The sequence below is a fragment of the Sinocyclocheilus grahami genome, unplaced genomic scaffold (genome assembly GCF_001515645.1).
Source record: "Sinocyclocheilus grahami isolate Dianchi unplaced genomic scaffold, SAMN03320097.WGS_v1.1 scaffold214.1, whole genome shotgun sequence".
NCBI lineage: Eukaryota > Metazoa > Chordata > Actinopteri > Cypriniformes > Cyprinidae > Sinocyclocheilus > Sinocyclocheilus grahami.
The window spans coordinates 579,770-599,917 of record NW_015505393.1 but is presented as its reverse complement, the minus strand read 5'-3'; the positions used below and the strand labels follow the sequence as shown (position 1 = coordinate 599,917).

Sequence of the window (20,148 nt, the reverse complement as noted above, 5' to 3'; positions counted from 1 at the left end):
TGTGTGTATATATATATATATATATATATATATATATATATATATATATATTTATTTTATTTATTTATTTTTTTCACATATTTTGTGAGAAAGTGTGATGTGCTAGAGCAAAAGAGGCACAATTTTTGGAATCAGCACCTCAAAATTAGTAAGAAACAAGCATTGGATTTCATTCAGAAAATGCAATGCAGAGCGGCATAATGTAATTTGAAATAAATATACAATATTAATTAAAAAAAGGTAATTTGTAAATAATTTTTCATCATTTTAATTTAATTATTTGTTTTATTATTATTAATTTTAAAAAAAATGCAGAACACAAGCATTTTCACTAGTGGTCTCAAGTTAAGATCAGTAAATCTGTCGATTCTGCTTTACAAACTCTTTGGTCCTTAATAAATACTCATGTGCTCTTAATTTCTCTCTGTATCAGGTCACAACAGACCTCTACCAGGTTCTCAGCTCCTATAACTACACACTGGAGTGCAGAGGCGTTGTGAAAGTCAAGGGCAAAGGAGAAATGACAACCTATTTCCTAAATGGAGGACCTAACAGCAGTTAACACTCAACGTCTGATATTCAGAACATTTTTGAGATGACATGGAGAGGAGGCGCTGTGGGCCGTGCCTGCCAGGCTGTTGAAGGACATCCTCCTGGACCAATCACAATAGGATTTGTTCAGAAACAGCCCTCAGCCAGTCTTAGAGTGGCCTCTTTGTACACTTAATGGAGGGCTTTGCCCCCTTTATTTAAGGCATGGAACAGCTCAGAAAGATGGTTCATCCAAAGAAACAAAGGAATCTCAAGGCATACAAAGCAGTTCTCCCAGTCTTATATTGGCAAGAGAGGACAGATGAACTGCATTCTCTGCACCTGGCTTTGGCTCTCTCAGGTGTGGCGGGACTGCGATCTTACTCCACCGACTGGTCCCGGTTGCTTCAAAACAAAACTGCATGAAAACACTGAAGCCAATATACCTGTAAAACACATGTTTTATGTGTATATGATTCATCAGTGTATGTAAAGAGTTCTGTTCATATGGTCCTGTTGGGTTCAACACTGTCTAGGTGATATCACAGTAGATAGAGATATCACAATGAGCTAATTTATGGTAGAAGGCCATAGTGAGCACAGCAGCTCTACAAACACTTTATGGTTTCCCGAACTTTGCCGCAGCGACTGTGGTTGTTACTGGTAAAGGAGCTAGCATAGACAGTGTTACCTCTGAATGATCTAGAGTTGAGAATTAACTTGAAAGGACCCAAAGTCATTCATTTTCAAGTTTGGGATTTGCCCAGGTCCAACAATGCAACCAATTTAGACTGATCTGATGGAGCATGTCAATCTGTCTTCAGTCAGATACTGTAGTCGAGAATTGCTTTGACTAAATTTTGTCCTTGCAGCCAGCAATTTATGTCTTTAACCATGTGCGGGGACAGTATTTAAAAAACGATGCATATGACAATTAAGTGTATGTGGACCCAAATAGCCTAGCGTTTATGCTTTCGAGACGAATAAATGGCCGCCCACATTGACAAAGAGCACGCACTGATTCTCGTTCATCTTTAATATGATGCATAATGCACTGTTACAACTTGTATACAACACGTTCCCTTCCAGAATGTTTATTTTAGAAGCGTAAATTGGTTTGTTTAAAATAAAAAATGAGATTGAACAAGCAACCAACTAGTACAGCGGATGGTGACATGCAAGTTGCTGGCGGCATAAACAGGGCATGTGACTTACTGTTCCAAACACAAATTTAAATTCACAAAACTACAGACACTTGTATACACCGAAGACACTTTTAAGGACAGAGGAGAACGGTCAAATATGGCTGTTTTTGTATTTTTAACATTTTATATTTTGACTCCAAAAGCCAAACTGTCAAAGCTATTTTAGATGATATATTTTATACATTAATATATTAGAATGCTGTCTATAAACACACACACACTGACATATATATATATATATATATATATATATATATATATATATATATATATATATATATATATAAAAATAAACTATTATAATGTTAAACTCATTCTGAAATCATGTAGTTATGATTATTACAGTGGCTACAAAACAGTACTGTTTTGAAATTGCACTTGTTGTGCTCTTCTCCACAGTATTTGGCAATTTAATTGGTTTTGTAGGTGCTTTTGGTAATTATACCTGAAGACATTCTCTCAAAAATTACAATTCTGTCATTTAGTCGCCCTCGTGTCATTTTCAGTATTATCTGTTTATTTTCTCTGTGGAAATTAAATTGTTAGTTCCATGCAATTAAAATGGACTGAGGCTGTCGAGCTCAAAAGGGACAAATAAAGCACCATAAAATAGCCAGACTTGTGTGTAAATTGAAGGTGAGATTAAAGGGGTCATATGATGCTTTTTTAAAGATCAAACACACAGTGTCTCTCTGACATGGCTGCTTCAACACTAACTGTGGTTACTGAAACCACGCCTTCTTTCTTTGCATGAACATTTGGGCCGCATTATGCAAATATTCCCCATAGTGAGGTAGATATGTGGGGGCGTGTTAGAACGAGTCGTTTTAGGGGGGCGTGGCAGAGTCTTAACTTTGATAAAGAATATCTCTTTGGTTTTGAGACTTTAGTCTTTGCAACTTCAGGGATCTTATCTATGCACAATCAGCTTGTAACACTCCAAAGAGAAAAGAAAACTTGAAATCGCATCATGTGACCCCTTTAATGTAAGACAGAATTGTCATTTTTGAGCGGCCATCCATGTAACAGACATTGATGTCGTTCTAATAATATTTGCATATCGAATCGGCATTGGTCGTTTGCATACTGTATTGTGATTGGCCTTTTCCGTATTTACATTTCAGATGATTGTGTGGTGGACAGCTGGACATCTAGACGGTTGTTATGCCAAAGGTGAAGTGCCTTTCAAATACCGGTATTTCCTTCAGGAAATGCAAATCTATTTTATGACATTTTATTACATTGCTGTGTTTTGACAAACAAACATACAAATAAATAAACACACACACGTGTGTATAAATTTGGGATGTTGCATTAAATATCCAGAAAGTGGCAGCAGTGCGCTTTCATTTTGCGACTCTAGTAATACTTGCCTCCAGTGTTTCTGTATGAAAACTTGTACAGCTCTCGATGTGCGGACAAGTTATTAATTAAAACCTTTTTATCGAATCTTAAAACTGAGCTCTTTTTAGGACTTCCATAAACAAAATGTGTCAAGAAATAGAAGAAAGAACGGGAAACCCCACAGAGCGGCTGTTTGGTCACTCAGGCATGTTATAATTCACATAATTTTAGTACGCTTTCCCCACTGGCAAACCTGACCTTTTTTATCTTAAGAATGTGCCCATGAACTACCCTCGTTTGGCTGTACTTGAATTTGGTCTCTGCATGCGTCCGATCCGGTCAGTTTGTCTGAGCAAAGCTGTTTTATGAAGCATTAAAGAAAGGCCATTGTGCTGGGCGTGAGAATGGCATTTCACTGACATTAAAACGGTCTCAGTTTGGGTTTGATCCAGCAGTCAAAAGGTTAGAAAGACCTGAGGCGAAGCACAATGTCATAAAAATCAAAGAAAGAAAAACTCAAACCATTTCTTACACTTATGATGCAGTTCTGGAGTCCTTGAACCACAAAGGAGGAAAATTACATGGCGATTTTTGTTCATTTATTTTTTTAAGTACTTTTTGTCCATTTTCCCCATAACTTTTTCCTCTATGATCTTCAAATTATTTGATTTTTCTCTATTTTTTCTTCTGCAAATATACCAACCCTAACTAGGCTGTACTATTTTTTTTAATGGAGAAAAATCTGGAAAAATACAGCAAAAAAGTGAAATGGACTCAAATGTGTTTTTTCACCTCCTTTGTCCCCACTTTGTGATTCAAGGCTTCCACACACAGTAGTGTGCTATGCAACTATAAAATTAGATCAGGAGTGAACATAAGCTGGAAAAAATAACATCAATTACACAGACGTCAGAAATGTACAGACTTTTCCCCCTCACTAAGTACAAATGCGCCTAAATAGGCTGTAATTTTTGCATACACAAAAGCATTCACTGCATCACCTGGAACATTTCTTTCATTAGTCACGCTTCTATAAGCCAAATAACTTCCTCTAATAACCACAATCATCATCATCATCATAACTGCAGCTCTTAGGATTTGAGAATAACAAGCTCCTTCCCACACTTGACTTCAGTGACACATTCAAACATTTTCGTACATGAAAGAAACTGAAGTAAAAAGTGTCTGTAAAAAAAATGATGTAGAAACAAATTTCACAATTACAAAGAAAGTGCCCTCAACTGGATGTGAAACAGCAGTTTCTTAAACAATATCAAAATCATTTGGAAAACCTGCTTCACAATCCATAGTTCTTTTGTCCCCAGATGGGGTGGGAACAGGTTGGGGTTGCCATATTGGGCTACGGTACGCAGTCTTGAAAGAGTTCAAGAGGGTCAAACATTGTAGTCAGGTGATTTGCCCTGCGGTCGTCTCAGGTGGATCTGCAGAGTGATGAATGCTCCCACCGTCACGTGAAAGAGGATCTGCCACATGTTACGGAGTTCATACAGATACATGTTACATAGACAGATCATAGCAAAGGCCAGGAATGACTTGATGTTCCTCCAAACTGAGAAGTGGGCGAACAAGTAACACTACATATAGAAACAGAAACAAGAGGAAAGGTTTTTAAGCAGGAAGAAGAAAATTCAGTACAAGCTTTGTTTTAAGAATAAATCTAATAGAATGCAGTACGGTTTATGCCCTACTATTCAAAAGTTTGGGGTTGGTATGATTTATTTATTTTTTTAAAGAAATCTCTTACACTCACAAAGTCTGCATTTATTTGGTGAAAAATACATTAACCATATTTTGAAATATTATTACAATTTAAAAAAAAAAAGCATTATTTGAATATATTTTAAAATGTAATTCACTCCTGTGATGACTAAGCTGAATTTTTAGAAGTCTTCAGTGTCACGTGATCCTTCAGAAATCATTCTAATATGCTGATCTGCTTCTCAAGAAGCACTTCTTACTATCATCAATGTTGAAAAGTATTAATCATTTGTACTGATTAATACTTTTTGAAAACGGTGATATTTTTTCATGATTCTTAGAATGTTTGAAAAAACAACACTTATTTGAAATAGAAGTCTTTCAAAACATAATACTTTCATATCATACTTTTGATCAATTTTATGCATCCTTACTGAAAAAAAGTATCCATTTCTTAAAAAAAAAAAATAAATGACTGGCCCCAAACTTTTGAACAGTAGTGTCTTTTCTGAAAACAAGTTAATATATTAATATCAATTTTTGTAAATGTATTTTGTTATGAGGATGTTTAAGTATTAAGTATCTACAATACTAGCTGCTTTTGTTTGCAAAACAACGCAATGTTTCTCCAATTTTCCAGATTGTGCTTTGACATGACAGTGAGGAAAAGTGTGATATATTAGCATTGGTTGGTCAGACAGAGACAGAGGGCAGAGGAAATGAAGCCTGGCAGGCCGACAGTAACTCACGGTCTGACTGCTGTCACTTACCTGATACAAACAGGCCGCGGTTCCGAGGAAAAAAGCAATTACGTAATTAAAGTCTTCATCCTCGTTCTGCAGATGGAGCAGAAAAAGAGGAAAGACAGGGTGCTGTGTTAAAAGAGTGAGCAAATTACAACAGGAAGCCATGTGCTAAAACAGAGGATGAATTACTTAGAGCCAAGACTCGAGTGCTCACTTATCAGGGCAATGTACAAAGCGAAGCAAAACTCTTCTGTTTATGGAAGAGGAAAGTCACATTACACCCAAGTGCAAACTAAGTCTGACAAATTATTCAAGAGAACTGTTACTATCCATTAGTTATGATTTATTATATTACAATGGCACTTACACATTTAAAAGTAATGTTTAGTCCAACATTTTAATCAATAAAAGAAACAAAGCCCAAAATAAAGTGCCAGCATTACTATTAGTGCATGATTTAAGTTACCTGCAATACGCTTTCTATTGCGTGGACTCCCCGCAGCAAATTAAGAGAGCCGCACAGGACACTTAGGACGCAGGCAACGATACCCGACAGGGTGACGGCCTCCATCATTTGATTAGGGGCTGCAGGAATAAATCAAGCACAGATTCTGTGTCAAACAGTAGCAAAATAACTCGATTTTAAGATTTGCGGAAGGAAACCCGCCGTGCAAAACGTCTACCATTATGCTAGGCTGTTCTGAGTACATATGTGCTCGTGGTCTTTCAAAATGCTCTGCTTTGTGAGAACAAAAGTATACATATTGTGTTCACAGCATGTTCCCTACCTATGCCTTTATATTTAGACTGCTTGTGTTGTGAGAAGCCGTTGATTGATCCAATGTCCTCCGCGGACAGCTGATAAGGAGGCCGGAGCTTGATCTCAGTCTGCATGTCGGCCAGATTAATCTTGGTCGAGAGGGAACGTGGGCTGTTGTAACGTTGCTTGGTTTTCCGAATGAAGTTATCTGTCAAAACCATAGAAACGGCACAGTAAATTAATGCTTCAGGCACAACATGGTCTATATGTTACAAATCACATTATTTTTATTTAGATAAATCCCAAAGATTCCTAGCCAAAATGGAGCCTCATAAGTGACTGCATTTAAATGTTCCACATTAGATGCAACTCCGTTAATGTTTACTCAATTTACTCACCATTCAATTAATGCTCTTCAGAGACTCAACTAATGCTCAAGGTTGGCAAAACTGCCCATGTAGAACTAATTTAGGCAGAACTAATTATTTCAAATATTTTTCAGTTCAGAATATAAAAGTCTGAATTGAATGCGATAATAAGATAAAAAGGTATTTCTACTGAGTTGTCCGGATTCTTATTGGCAGATTCTTTTAATTCTGAATAATAATAATCGCAAACTCAGAAGTTATCGGTTTGAATAAGCATGACAAATCCATCAGCCATCCATTAGTCTAAGCAGATCGTAGAGACAATTGCTGCCAAGGGTTTCTACAATCTACCTAGGCTTACTACGCTTTTGGCAAATGCAGTCCAGAATGATTAATGAATCAACATCTGACTCAGTCACTCACTGAACTGCAAGTTCTTACTACTTTCAGTGATGTCCGTCTTGAAATGAAGCACGTTTTGTGTACTTAAGGTTCATGAAACTTAAATCAGTATCATTACTGGCTTGTTGGTTGTTCATAAGGTATCATGTAGGTGAAGATCATGTTTGAGTTGACATTTTGAGTAATAAATGATATTTACTGCATACTGACTGTTTATTAGAACATATAAAGCACATATTAATACCTTACTCTGCACGACCATATTTTAGAGCCCTTAAATCCTACCCCATACCTAAACTTAACAACTACCTTACTAACTATTAATAAGAAGCAAATTAGTAGGAGTTTATTAAGGAACAACTCTTAGTTAATTGTGAAGAAATGTTCCCTAATCTAAAGTATTACCATTTTTGTTTGTTTTTTAAAGAAATTAATATTTTATTCAGCCAGGATGAATTAAATGTATCAAAAGTGATAGTAAAGACATTTCTAATGTTGCAGAAGATTTGTTTTTTCATTAAAAGCTGTTCTTATGAACTTTCTATTCATCAGTCCTGAAAATCCTAAATCCTGAAAAAAAGTATCACAGTTTCTACAAAATTATTAAGCAGCACAACTGTTATCAACATTGATAATAAGAAATGTGTTTTGAGCACCACATCATCACATTAGAATGATTTCTGAAGGATCATGTGACACTGAAGACTGGAGTAATGATGCTGGAAATTCAGCTTTTTCCACTTTGAGGAATAAATTACATTTGAAAACATATAAGCACAGAAAACTTTCACAGAAAAAGTTATTTTAAATTGTAATCATATTTTACAATATTACTGTTTTTACTGTATTTTTGATTAATTAAAATGCAGCTTTGGTGCGCATAAGACTCTTCTTTCAAAAACATCTTACTGACCCCAAACTTTTGAACAGTGGTGTAAATAAAAAAAAATTAAATAAATTAAATGATATTAAAATATATTTAAATATAGTCTCCTTCGGCACAAAGAGATTTCTGTCAGAAACCCATCCCAACGCCCTCTAGAAACTCACCAAACTCAATGAAAGAGAAGGGCCTCAAAGCGCCGTTGATCCGCTTGGTGTCATACGTGACAATGAACTCTCTCTGAAGCTCGTCCAGGAAGCTGAAGGCCAGGACATTGGGATAGTTTTCTGTGCAAACCATCAAGTACCCGACTCCAAGAGAGCTTGTGAAACTATGAAAAGCAAGACATGTAATAGTTTACATCATCCTCAATTTTATTTAAATAAAATTTACAGGACATCTGCCACAGCTAGGGTGGGAAAGGTTATTGAATGGACAATTGAAGTCCACTTTAAAGACCTGAAAATCCAAACAACCGTACTGCTTAAAAATCAGCCTTTACACCTGTTCTGAATCTGTATGTTCACAGAGTTATCTTTGAACACTCTGTTTTCCCTTTGAGGACAGTTTAGTGACTCGCCTCAGGAAAGAAACTTTGTCCGTGTTATCGTCTCTTTGGAGAGATGAAACGATCCATTGAATCACTCCAGAGCTTGCTTATGAAATTTGAAGTAATGAACAGCAGCCAGACTATGAAATGGTCACCCCAGGGTCCCTCAGTGTAACGCGTCTGAATTAGACCTTGCTGAAGGGGAACTTTAAAACAGTTGACAGTCAGAGCAGTCCACGCCACTGTGTCATTTGTTTTTGCTGGGTTGCTTTAATTAAAGGGACGGTCACCCAAAAATTTAAAATCTGTCATTATTTAGTCATTATATTCAGTCGTTCCAATTCTGTCTGACTTTTTTTCCCTTTCACAGAACACAAAATGAGATATTCTGAAGAATGTTACAGCTACCATACAATCTGTCAAACTCCAAAATAGATGTATACTGTTTACTGTGTTTTTAAATTATTTTTGGAGCTTGACAGCCCACAGTCACTATACTGTATGATTGCACTGCATGGAAAACGACAACATGAAGGTGAGTAAATGATGACAGAATGTACATTTTTGAGTGAACATTTTCTTTGGCCGCAAATTTATCAAATTGCTTTCACACCAAATTGAATTGAAATGGACGATCCGTGCATGATTGCTTCCCCATGTGCCCTGAATATAATAAGAATTAGTTCTGATCGACAGTCATTAGAAATATAACAAAGTGTTTGCTTTTGCCACAGTTTGCTATGGTAGATAACTATACCGGAAGCTTGCGTAGCACTGAGATTTTGGCAGAAATTTTAGGCAGTAGGTGTGCATAGAGATTTAGAGAGTTAGTAAAGGCGAGCTGCAAAAAAAACATGGTTCTAAATGTGTAGGATTGTATTAGCTCAGTAATGACATGTTTCAAATAAAAATTCTACATTGCAAGGAACTTACAGACAGTAGACACAATGTCATATTAAAAAATGACAAAAATCCCTTTAAGTACAAATGCATTTCCAGTGTAATACACTGCAAACACCACAGTTGGTTTAACACCATTGCATTAATAACTCACTTAATGTTGTAAAGGCCAGATCTGAGTAAGCAGCGATCAGGAAACTGGCTGAGTTTTTTGGACAGACCCTTGAGATGTTTCTTAGTCTCCTGAAATCCTTTATCCTGTTCATAGTCTGTGGAGGCCGAGAGTGGTAGACCGTCCCTCACTCTCACCACAGAGGCAAACAGCACCACAGACATCTTACAGACACCTGGAAGAATGAGAGAAAATCTCATATTTTTTTAAATTAAATATACACTTAAATAGATATATAAAAAAGAAAAAGAAAACCATCATTCAGTGCATATAATACTCCATCCCCCCCACTATCTGTTTTCTGCTGACAAAGTAGAATATAAGTAGAAACTAAAATAACAGGAAATAAGCACGATATATAAAGTCTAGAGTCTCATATAAATTCTATTATTTTCAACTCTGTGCAGACTCATGAAATCTGCGGCACACTGTGCTAGGCTAATAACAACATTAGCATGCTTGCTGATAGCTTGTCATCAGATCACATCTGCCGACAGTCCTATGCACTAGTTACAAAAGCACACATCTAATTATACAGGCTTATAAGACTTTAACTGAAAGCAAATCATTAAAAATACACTTTGCAATTAACGTTATACGCAGTGATGTGGAGTAGATGGCACTGCTACCATAGCAAGACTGTTAGCAACATGAAATTAAACGACTCTTACTGCATGCATTGTCACTGTTAGCTGTACATACCTACAGACACAAGCCGTTTTAAAATATATTAAGACATTATAATCCTTTTTGAGATATGTTGCTAATATACTATCGTGATCGCTGAGCTCTTCCTGCAGATTTCATAGCAGATGCTGCCGCTCTCACGTTTGATTCAGGTTCGGCCAATTTCGTCTCATCTTCGTCGTAGTTCGGCTTAGCTTCGGCTTTGTTCGGCAAAATTCGGCTGTGCGTGTGAGTCTGTGTGACGTAGCTGGATGCAATAGCATTATGGGTCACTTGTGAACTTCAGCAAACCAGTCAGACTGTAAATCATTTATTTGTCTTGGGAAACTGGATGTGACACTAAGATCTTATAAAATAATACTTCTTAAAATACACAGCCTACATTATATTAATTACAAAACGTGCTAAATTAAGATGTGATATATATGTGTGTATGGGGGTTTCAGAGGAGGGCGGGGTGATTTGAGTTCAGGGCTCTCACAGCCTGGGGGAAAAAGCTGTTGAGCAGTCTGGCGGAGCGGGCTCTGATGCTCCGGTACCTTCTTCCTGATGGTAGGAGCTGGAAGAGCTGGAAGGGATGGGTGGGGTCCTTCATAGGGCGGGGTGATTTGAGTTCAGGGCTCTCACAGCCTGGGGGAAAAAGCTGTTGAGCAGTCTGGAGCGGGCTCTGATGCTCCGGTACCGTCTTCCTGATGGTAGGAGCTGGAAGAGCTGGAAGGGATGGGTGGGGTCCTTCACGATACTGCTGGCTTTGCTGGAGCATCGTGTAAGGAAAATGTCCAGGATGGAGGGGAGAGGGGCACCGATGATCTTTGCAGCTGTGTTCACTGTCCGCTGGAGGGTCTTGCGGTCTGCTGCACTACAATTCCCATACCAGACAGTGATGCAGCTGATCAGCATGCTCTCAATGGTGCCCCTATAGAATGTGGTGAGGATGGGTGGGGGGAGACTTGCTCTTTTTTCTCATTATGCAGTTATGATGATGACTGTAAATTCATATTTAGTTACTATTTGTGAGGGAGTCATCTTACTCGAAGTGTTTAACTTTACGTTTCCATTTTAAAATAAAACATAATAATAATAAAAATGTAATATAAATACGTAAGCTAATCAATTTCATTCAGTGACAAAAAACAGATGAATACAGTCAGATGGAATAAATCACATCACAAATGTTGATGTTTAGATGACTCAGACACACCATCAAAAAAAACAATTTTGAATTGATCATGGTCATGCGGGCATCTTATCCTGTAATATTTCATGTTATGTGACTGCCACATCATATGCACATCTCAGTTTTTCAGCCTCTGCTTTGAGTTTAAACATCCTTTTTAAAAAAAAGCTCATTAAGCTCAAAAGCAGCCTTTTTTGTAGTGTTTTCTGACAAACCCATGATCTTTTTTGATGTGAATCGTTCAAATTCGACATTCATCATTCAAGGATGAAACCGAGAGCTCTTCAGCTTAAAGTGACCTCCTGGAAACATCCACTTCACAGCATGCAGTGTGAGCCATGCATTGAAGATTGATTCTCTCTACATGGACAGCGTGATGAATAGCTGGCAGTCTAAAGCTGTATTTAGTGCAGGAGTGTCAGGGTGACAAGTGAAGATGTTGTCATTCATAATGACAGGATGTGGTGTGGTAGAGTAGGCTGAAAATACTGCAGCAACATATGGAAGATTAACCTGATGCGGTAGTAATATCAATTTTATGGATAATTAAAAACAACAGCAGAATTATTATGGATTTCGAGCAATGCTAAACTCACAGCCTTATGTGTCTTTTTTTCATAAAAACCCAATTAAAGTGCAAAAATGTCATTTTCTTATTCTGCTGCTGTTGCTGCTGAGAAAATATAGCCTATGCTTTTTATTTTAATTTATTTATTTATTTGTTTACTTTTACTGCCACATCTGTGAAACAAGGGGAGAATGAGTTTGTATGGATTTCTTGGCAAGTGGTGCACATCATTTTGATTATTGCTGTCAGAGCGAGGATGAATCTTTATTGCTCCAGTAAAGATAATGGGGGTGTATTTATGCCATTGACTTTTTATACCTCAATACTGTAGTACATTATAAAACAGTATACAATAACATATTGAGTGTAAATGATCATATACTGTATATATAAATTGTATTAGATGAATGCCACTTTATTGGGACAAAAACCTACCTAAAGCATACACAACACTGTATTATTGAGGAATTTTATTTCCATTTTTCAGATATTGACTTAATTTTTATTGAAAATAAATTTCTTTCTGATCTGGTATGTGATGGGAAAAGGAGAAGCATGAGTTTGACAAAAGCCAGGCTTGAACTCGGGTCGACTGCGTCAAAAGCAAACAGCTCACATTTTACTAGCTGCGCCATTGATACTTCGGAAAAATGCAAGTGTATTTTGCAGTGCTGTTAATCACAGCCAGGCATTGGTGGGCGGAGTTAATGTAAATAGCCTCTGCCAACAAACTGGTCTATTTGTCCTTAGAGTAATACACTCCATTTCTTTTTAGAGCTGCTTGACAGTGGAATTGAATTCTGTTTGCATAATTGAAATATTTTAATTTATATATTATATTGCTGCAATATAATTATAATTTAATATCTTTGAAAGAATCTGTACTGTATAAAGCGTTATAAAGATAAAGGTGACGTCATTTGACGATCGGAAACATGCTGTAGAGATTAAAGTACAATTTATGTCCTACTAAAGATACTGTTTTTAGATACACAGCAGTGCATACTACGCACAGCATACATACTGGATACTGCAGAAATAGTAAGAGTAGTATGATAGTATGGTATTTCGAACACAGCCATTCATTGAATCTATTCGTTTAATTATTCATGATGTTATTTATGAGTGAGCTTTGAATCATTCACTCAACCGATTCTTTCAAACACGATTCTTTTAGGAAGCAAATATCAGGAAATACGCAGGAGACGTACGTGAGCGGTCGATTCGCTGGATCTTCGTTTGGATTTTCGTTGGCGGAGCAAACATTAACAAAGTAGTCACACTATTATTGTAAGTAAAATGTAAGTTCATCTGTATTGGGAAGAAAACAAACAACAACAGTTAACTTACTTTGCTCGAATGGAACCAAGCAATTCTGAATAATAATTGCTTGGTTCCACACATTCATTTGTTTCTTGAATCTGGCGTGCTCTGCCACTGTTAATCCAATACAGCCTCAGTAACATGTGTAGTTATCATAATATATTAAATGTAGTATAATTCTAATTTAATGATTAAAATTGCGTAATCAATGCATTGTATTTTTATTATCAGCTTATTCCGTTTTTCAGGTGGATTTTGAACTGGTTCTTCTCTTCCTGAATACCAGCTTTGTTGCTGTGTGCTTATATTTGACAGATAGAAATTATTATGCATTCAGTATGGACTGGCAAACTATTTCCTGGTGAAAGGTGTTTGATGGGCCATGTCTGGATGTTTAAGGTCAGTGAGATGCTGGATGTTTAAGGTCAGTGAGATTGGATACACTTTATTAACTTTTGGCATCACCAAATTATACAGAGAAAGTATATGTACTCTGTATGCTTTACACAGCATAATGTGTATTTATCTTCTATTTCTTAACTTCCATTCATGTTGGCATTTTCTTGTCCTCCTTTCACCCCTGGTTCTGACATGTAGGGGTGCATCCAGGCAAAAGTAGTTGCCTGCTCCCTCAGTAAGCTTCCTCCATGTAATTTTGATGGAGCCATCCTTCTCTCCAAACCATTAAACAGTCACATATTGCACTTGACAACTTGCATTTCACCAGCAGGTGTTTCTCCATGGGCAGCCATTTAAACTTCCAACAGTGACTCATCCCTTGAGTTTCTAATCTGGCAAACAGCGCATGCCTCTTACAAGGGTTCTTGTGCAGTTTGATGGCAAAGGGCTCGGCTCGTTTGAGATCATGACAGAATTAGTCCAGGAAGACTTCCGTAAACAAAAACACCTGACAGAAAAGTTTGATAAGAAATTACTCAGGAACAGCACAGCAGTGCTCGTTTTCTCAGTTTCATCAGGCAATTTATTTGTTGTACTCTGTTGTAACCACCATGACAGCATAGGTGCTAAATGACAGCAGGGGAAGACTAATTTTCTCCTTCATTTCAAAAGTAGCGACATATCTTCCCATATTTACCATGATCGTCTCTACAAAAAGACAAACAAAAAGGAACAACTCCAAAATAACAGGCTTGTGGTCAGATGTGGTCACTCTTGGCTTCATTAACCTGACAAATTGGCCATTTTCATATAGTATGATAAAAGCTTATATCTATTAAGCATGTGTGCTCTGAATTATACAACAAAAGTTCAGCTACAAGACCATTAAATATGTATACTGCCTAGAGCAGGGAGTTTTCCACATACATAATAGTGTAGTCGCCACAGAGATACTGGTAAGGGTTGTGGTAACAAGATAAGTGAGCCAACATTTGGCAGAGAGTTTAAACCAGTGAGACATGTTAAATGAGCATCACTCAACATGCCTTAAAGCAAACCATCTTGCTCCCGCATAAATGAAAACATTATCTGTGTTTCCCATCATCACCTACTGTACCATTCCCATGCTTAGAAGAGGAAATGTCATTTTGAAATGTCAATTATGAATCTAGAATAGCAATGTGAATCAGAAACCACATAACCAGACTAGACTTTTAAAATAAGCAGAAACATTCATTTACAATGGAATGTAAAGGGCGCAGGAATTTTCATGGATTAAACTTTCAGAATTAATTCGGAAACAATGTTTCAACCTAAAAATTTTTCCCTTTTCTTTTTTGGCATTTCCAGTTTTGTTACGTCATTTTATTCCGTCACAACTGACAATAAAACATAAGGAAAAAAACTACTTGCTTGAATACAAGTTCTTGAATTTGCTCTTGTATTTTGGCCGTAGTTCTGTATTTCTTGAAAATAGTAAAATATTTGGATGACAGTTATTCAAACATTTAAGGCCACAAAGTACAGCTACAACAACTTTCTCCATCTTTTTTTACTCCCAAAACAATTATGTCATACAGCATTTTTTTCCTTTTTACAAAAATATTTGCAGAATCGATTGTACACATTATTACTCCTCACTGGAATGGGAGTCACGGCAATGTATCCTGGTGATAATTGGTTTTCCCCATTAAACACCAACCACCCATCAAACGTATGGGACCCTTGAGAGTGAAGGTCCAGTGTTGCATAGATTTTAGGTGTTGATTTCAGTAACTGAGGTCACAGTATTTGGAAAAAAAATGTCAAAATGACAAACAAAAAGCAAAATAGTCTGAAGTGGTCTGATGGTTGTACATTGGTATTACAAACATAAGGGCATAGCTGTATAAAAAAATAGCCTTTTTAGCTGAGGTTTCAAGTCTGTGGCATCAGTGCTGGGATGTCCCTGCCCAAGTCACAGTGCAATGATAGACTCCTCCCATTTATAGGAACCACACCCACACTATTAGAGCTCCTCTTTCCGCTTGCCCACTTTCTCTTGGTCTCGGCCCCTGAGACTTCTCATGAAACCAGTGAAGCCAGCTTCCTGTAGGGGGTAGACAGTGTACACAGTGAGAAATGAAAAACTGTTTACCTCATAATATTAAAAAAACATTCACGACGGTGGCCCCAAAAAGCATTGGGACACTTGCATATAAATGCATGAAATACATGCCAAATGTATGAATGTCATTGTATTAGATTAACCATGACAAAATAAAGCAGGTGGCATTTGCAAATAAATTATGCAAGACCTTTTCTGTCTCTGCTGTTTTTTTATACTTGTCCTAGGTGTACTGTAGTTCATCACATTAAATATGGGCATGTTCCAATAAAGGTGCAGTCACATTAGATATGCAAGTGAAATTACTTCGGATTCAGGATATGATACAACAAGATGCTGTAAGTCAGTTGTTCTCAATCTTTTTAGCTCGAAGACCCCCCACTGTCCAAAACAATATCTGAAGGCCCCCAAATAAAGGCTAAGATTTTAGTTTTTTTCTGTAGTAATTTCATAGAATTTTAATTCAGATTAGAGTGAGATGATTTTAATATTTTTTATATATTAATAAAAATGTATTAGTTTAAATACTTTTAAGCTACCCTGCAGCCCCTTGGAAGTTTGCTGAAGCCCCCTAGTGGGCCCTGGACCCCTGGTTGAGAACCACTTCTCTAGGGCTTCCATAAAATAAAATAAAAATGGTTAACAAAATAATTAAAAGGTTAGAATACACACACACACACACACACACACACCTATAATTTAGATGGAGCCTGCAGAAGTCTGCAGTTTAAACAGAATCATCTCAATCATGATCCAATCCTTACAGTATAATTTCAAACCTATAAAATATTTTGCTTGAAAAGTGTGCTTGTGCTTTCTTTTATCTAAAATTATACAACTTAGATTGAACTTTTATGTTCTGTCATATGCAGTAACATTCATAAATTTTTATGTGTATCTAAATACAAATCTCTCACATGAAAGAACACTTACCCCTCTTTCCCCGTTGTATTTCTCGCTGAATTTCCCATAGTTGTAATAGTTGAATGTTGGGTAGCCCTCAACTCCCTCCTGTTTACACAACTCATGGTTTTGTCCCTTTGTGCAGTCCACTGCAGCATATGCAATCTGAAATGAAGTAATGCATAATTATTTTAACAGGAAACTGTCATAGATTAAATATCCTTACTTCAGAATTCAGAAAGAGTTTTTTGTCATGTTTACATGCACAATGAATATGTCTTGGTGACAGGAGCTTCCAGTGCAGAAGAAAATACAGACACAGTGCAAACGTACATGATAGTGCAGACATACATAGTAAATTATACAGTAGAGATCAAATATAACACTAATATAAGAAAAACTGAAATTTAAATGCAATATAATACAGAAGTAGAAATCTAGAGAAAAAAACAATTGTTTTAATGAATGTACAGACATGTTATTTACAAGTGTACAGTTTATGTAGTTTACAAATGTACAATTTTCAGATGCTATATATAAATGTGTCAGTTATAATGGACAATGTATAGTTATGAAAGTTTTAATTGTTTAGGCTGAATATAGCTTGCAGAAAAAAGACTGTTCTTGTGCCTGGCAGTTCAGGTGGTCGGTGCTCTATAGTGCCGACCAGAGGGCAACAGCTGAAAGACAGAGTGGGCTGGGTGTGTGGGGTCCAATGTGATTTTCTTAGCCCTTTTCCACATTCTGGAGGTGTAAAATCTTGGAGGTTGGCCAGGAGGGAATAAATGATCTTCTCAGCAGTCCTGACTGTCCGTTGTAGTTTCTTGATGTCTGATTTGGTAGCTGAACCACACCAGACAGTTATGGATTAACACAGGACAAACTCAATGACGGCTGAGTAGAACCGTTTCAGCAGCTCCTGTGGCAGGTTGAATTTCCTCAGTTTGGCGAAGGAAGTACAACCTCTGCTGGGCCTTTTTAGCAATGGTGTCCCACTTCAGGTCCTGGGAGACGGTGGTGCCCAGGAACCTGAATGACTCTACTGTTGCCACAGTTGCGGTTCATGATGGTGAGTGGGTGTGTGCAGGGGGGTTTCTCCTAAAGTCCACTATCATCTCCACTGTTTTGAGTGTGTCCAGCTCCAGGTTGTTAAGACTGCACCAGACAGCCAACTCTTTAACCTCCTGTCTGTAAGCACATTAATCTCCATTGTGGATGAGGTTGATGATGGTAGGGTCATCTGCAAATTTCAGGAGCTTGACAGAGGGATATTTTGCAGTGCATTCGTTTGTATTCAGGGAGAAGAGCAGTGGGGAGAGCACACATCCCTGAGGGGCGCCAGTGCTGATCGTGAGAGTCCTGGATATGAGTTTCCCCAGCCTCACTAGCTGCTGCCTGTCTGTTAGGAAGCTGGTGATCCGCTGACACATTGGGGTGGGTACGGAGAGCTGGGTCAGTTTGTCTGAGAGAAGGTCAGGCATGATGGTATTGAAGGCAGAGCTGAAGTCTACAAACTAGATCCTTGCATAAGTCCCAGGTCTATCAAGATGTGGCAGAATATAATGCTGTCCCATGTTCACTGCATGTTTGCTCTGTACGCAAACTGAAGAGGATCCAGAAAGGGTCCAATCTTTTAGATAGGTCAACAGCAGTCTCTCAAATGACTTCAGACATGAGAGCGACAGGGCTGTAGTCGTTAAGTCCAGTGATTTGGTTTTTTTTTATGGACCGGAATAGTGGAGCGTTTGAAGCAGAAGGGGACTACACACAGCTCCAGTGATCTGTTGAAGATCTGTGTAAAGATTGAGGCCAGTTGGTCAGCGCAGACCTTTAAACAGGCAGGTGAAACACCATCTGGGCCTGAAGCCTTCTTAGTCTTCTATTTTCTGAAGATCCAGTTCACGTCCTATACGCAGACCTTAACGTTTCACAGACCAGTCCATACTGACACAGAGTCATTGGCTGAACAGGTTTTTCAGGTTTTCGGAGTAGTTTGATCTCCTTTGTTAGTCTGTTTCTGGCCTGGTTATACAAGATTTTATCCCCACTTCTGTAAGCATCTTCTTTGGCATGACGAAGCTGTTTGAGTTTCCCAGTAAACCATGGTTTATCATTATCGAATGATAGGAATGTCCTGGTAGGAATGCACATATCCTCACAGAAACTGATATATGAAGTTTCAGTATCTGTGAGCTTGTCCGGATCAGTGGCTGCATCTTCAAAAACACTCCAGTCGATGCAGGCTTGTAAATCCCGCTCTGCTTTATTAGTCCATCTTTTAACAGTCCTTAATACAGGTTTAGCTGATTTCAGTTTCTGCCTGTAGGTTGGTATGAGATTAAATAGACAGTGATCAGAGAACCCCAAAGCTGCCCGTGGATGCATCCTTTATTGTGGTGTAACAGTGATCCAATATATTAGTCTCTAGTGGGACATTTGGCAGTTAACGGGAAAGATTTGCTTTGTTAAAATCTCCAAAAATGATTAAAAGAGAGTCTGGGTACCTTTGCTCCATTTCAGTTATTTGTTCAGCAAGCTGTTGCAGCGCTGCGCTCACTCACGCGTCTGGAGGAACGTATACATTTGTGTACTAATAGAGGACAACTCCCAGGTTTACAGTTTATGAAGAGTGCCTCTAAATTAGAACAGCATATCTTTTTAAGCATTGTTACATCTGAAAACCAACTTCCGTTAATGAAGAAACACAATCCACCACCTCTCGTTTTCCCTGTTTCCGCGATGGAACAGCTGGAAGCCTGGCAGATTAAACGCATTGTCCGGAATGGCTTGACACAGCCAGGTTTCAGAGAAGCACAATGCAGCACAGTTTGAAAAAACAAGAGCCCTTGTTGATGTGGGTGAGGAGAAGTAGTTCATTCCGTTTTGTTAAAGGGGTCATATGATGCGATTTCATTTTTTCCTTTCTCTATGGAGTGTTACAAACTCTTGGTGCATAAAGAAGATCTGTAAATTTGCAAAGACTAAAGTCTCAAATCCAAAGAGATATTCTTTATAAAAGTTAAGAGTCAGCCACGCCTACCTAAAGCGCCTCGTTCGAACACGCCCCCACATATCTACCTCACTATGTGGGAAGATTTGCATAACGCCACCCAAATGTTCACACAAAGAAAGAAGGCGTAACTTTTATTCTCGCTGTAGTATTGTTGCCGCTGCCGCCATGTCCTGAAGACGCTGTGTGCTTCGTTGTGAAAGCGAAACTACTTTCTTTGGTCTTCCAAAAGAGGACGATATCCGCTTCGTCATGCCTAGAACTGATCCGTGCTGGTCGCTGAGGGAATACATCAACTTAGTGCTGTGGATCGCCGGATCGGCTTTCACCGTTTTCACCGCTCCTTTGCCGGGACTGCCGTTCTCGACCCTGCCGCCTCAGCTCACTCTTGCCC

General features: G+C 38.0%; 3 protein-coding genes across 4 annotated transcripts in view; 1 reads left to right on the top strand and 2 right to left on the bottom strand.

The window, feature by feature from the left end:
* LOC107596066 (adenylate cyclase type 5-like) overlaps window positions 1–1,958 on the top strand; it is a 98,214-nt gene extending 96,256 nt beyond the window's left edge. The window contains exon 22 of the mRNA XM_016286674.1: window positions 434–1,958. Within this exon, the coding sequence (XP_016142160.1) occupies window positions 434–562 (129 nt within the window). The 3' untranslated portion in view covers window positions 563–1,958. The remainder of the gene's footprint in view (window positions 1–433) is intronic.
* A 2,359-nt stretch (window positions 1,959–4,317) lies between these two features.
* Window positions 4,318–10,428, bottom strand: sec22a (SEC22 homolog A, vesicle trafficking protein). 2 transcript variants are annotated; one of them, XM_016286717.1, is made up of 7 exons: window positions 10,409–10,428; window positions 9,563–9,755; window positions 8,126–8,289; window positions 6,334–6,513; window positions 6,012–6,130; window positions 5,570–5,635; window positions 4,318–4,675 (listed from the first exon to the last, which is right to left on the bottom strand). In XM_016286717.1, exons 2-7 carry the CDS (start codon window positions 9,742–9,744, stop codon window positions 4,475–4,477), a joined length of 912 nt encoding a protein of 303 aa, XP_016142203.1. In that variant the 5' UTR covers window positions 9,745–9,755; window positions 10,409–10,428; the 3' UTR covers window positions 4,318–4,474. The 2 variants fall into 2 exon arrangements, with proteins under 2 accessions (XP_016142203.1, XP_016142202.1); XM_016286716.1 differs by having other exon boundaries at window positions 10,283–10,418.
* A 4,830-nt stretch (window positions 10,429–15,258) lies between these two features.
* pdia5 (protein disulfide isomerase family A, member 5) overlaps window positions 15,259–20,148 on the bottom strand; it is a 52,765-nt gene continuing 47,875 nt past the window's right edge. The window contains exons 16-17 of the mRNA XM_016286673.1: window positions 16,775–16,909; window positions 15,259–15,823 (exon numbers count right to left, since the gene is read on the bottom strand). Of these exons, the coding sequence (XP_016142159.1) occupies window positions 15,743–15,823; window positions 16,775–16,909 (216 nt within the window). The 3' untranslated portion in view covers window positions 15,259–15,742. The remainder of the gene's footprint in view (window positions 15,824–16,774; window positions 16,910–20,148) is intronic.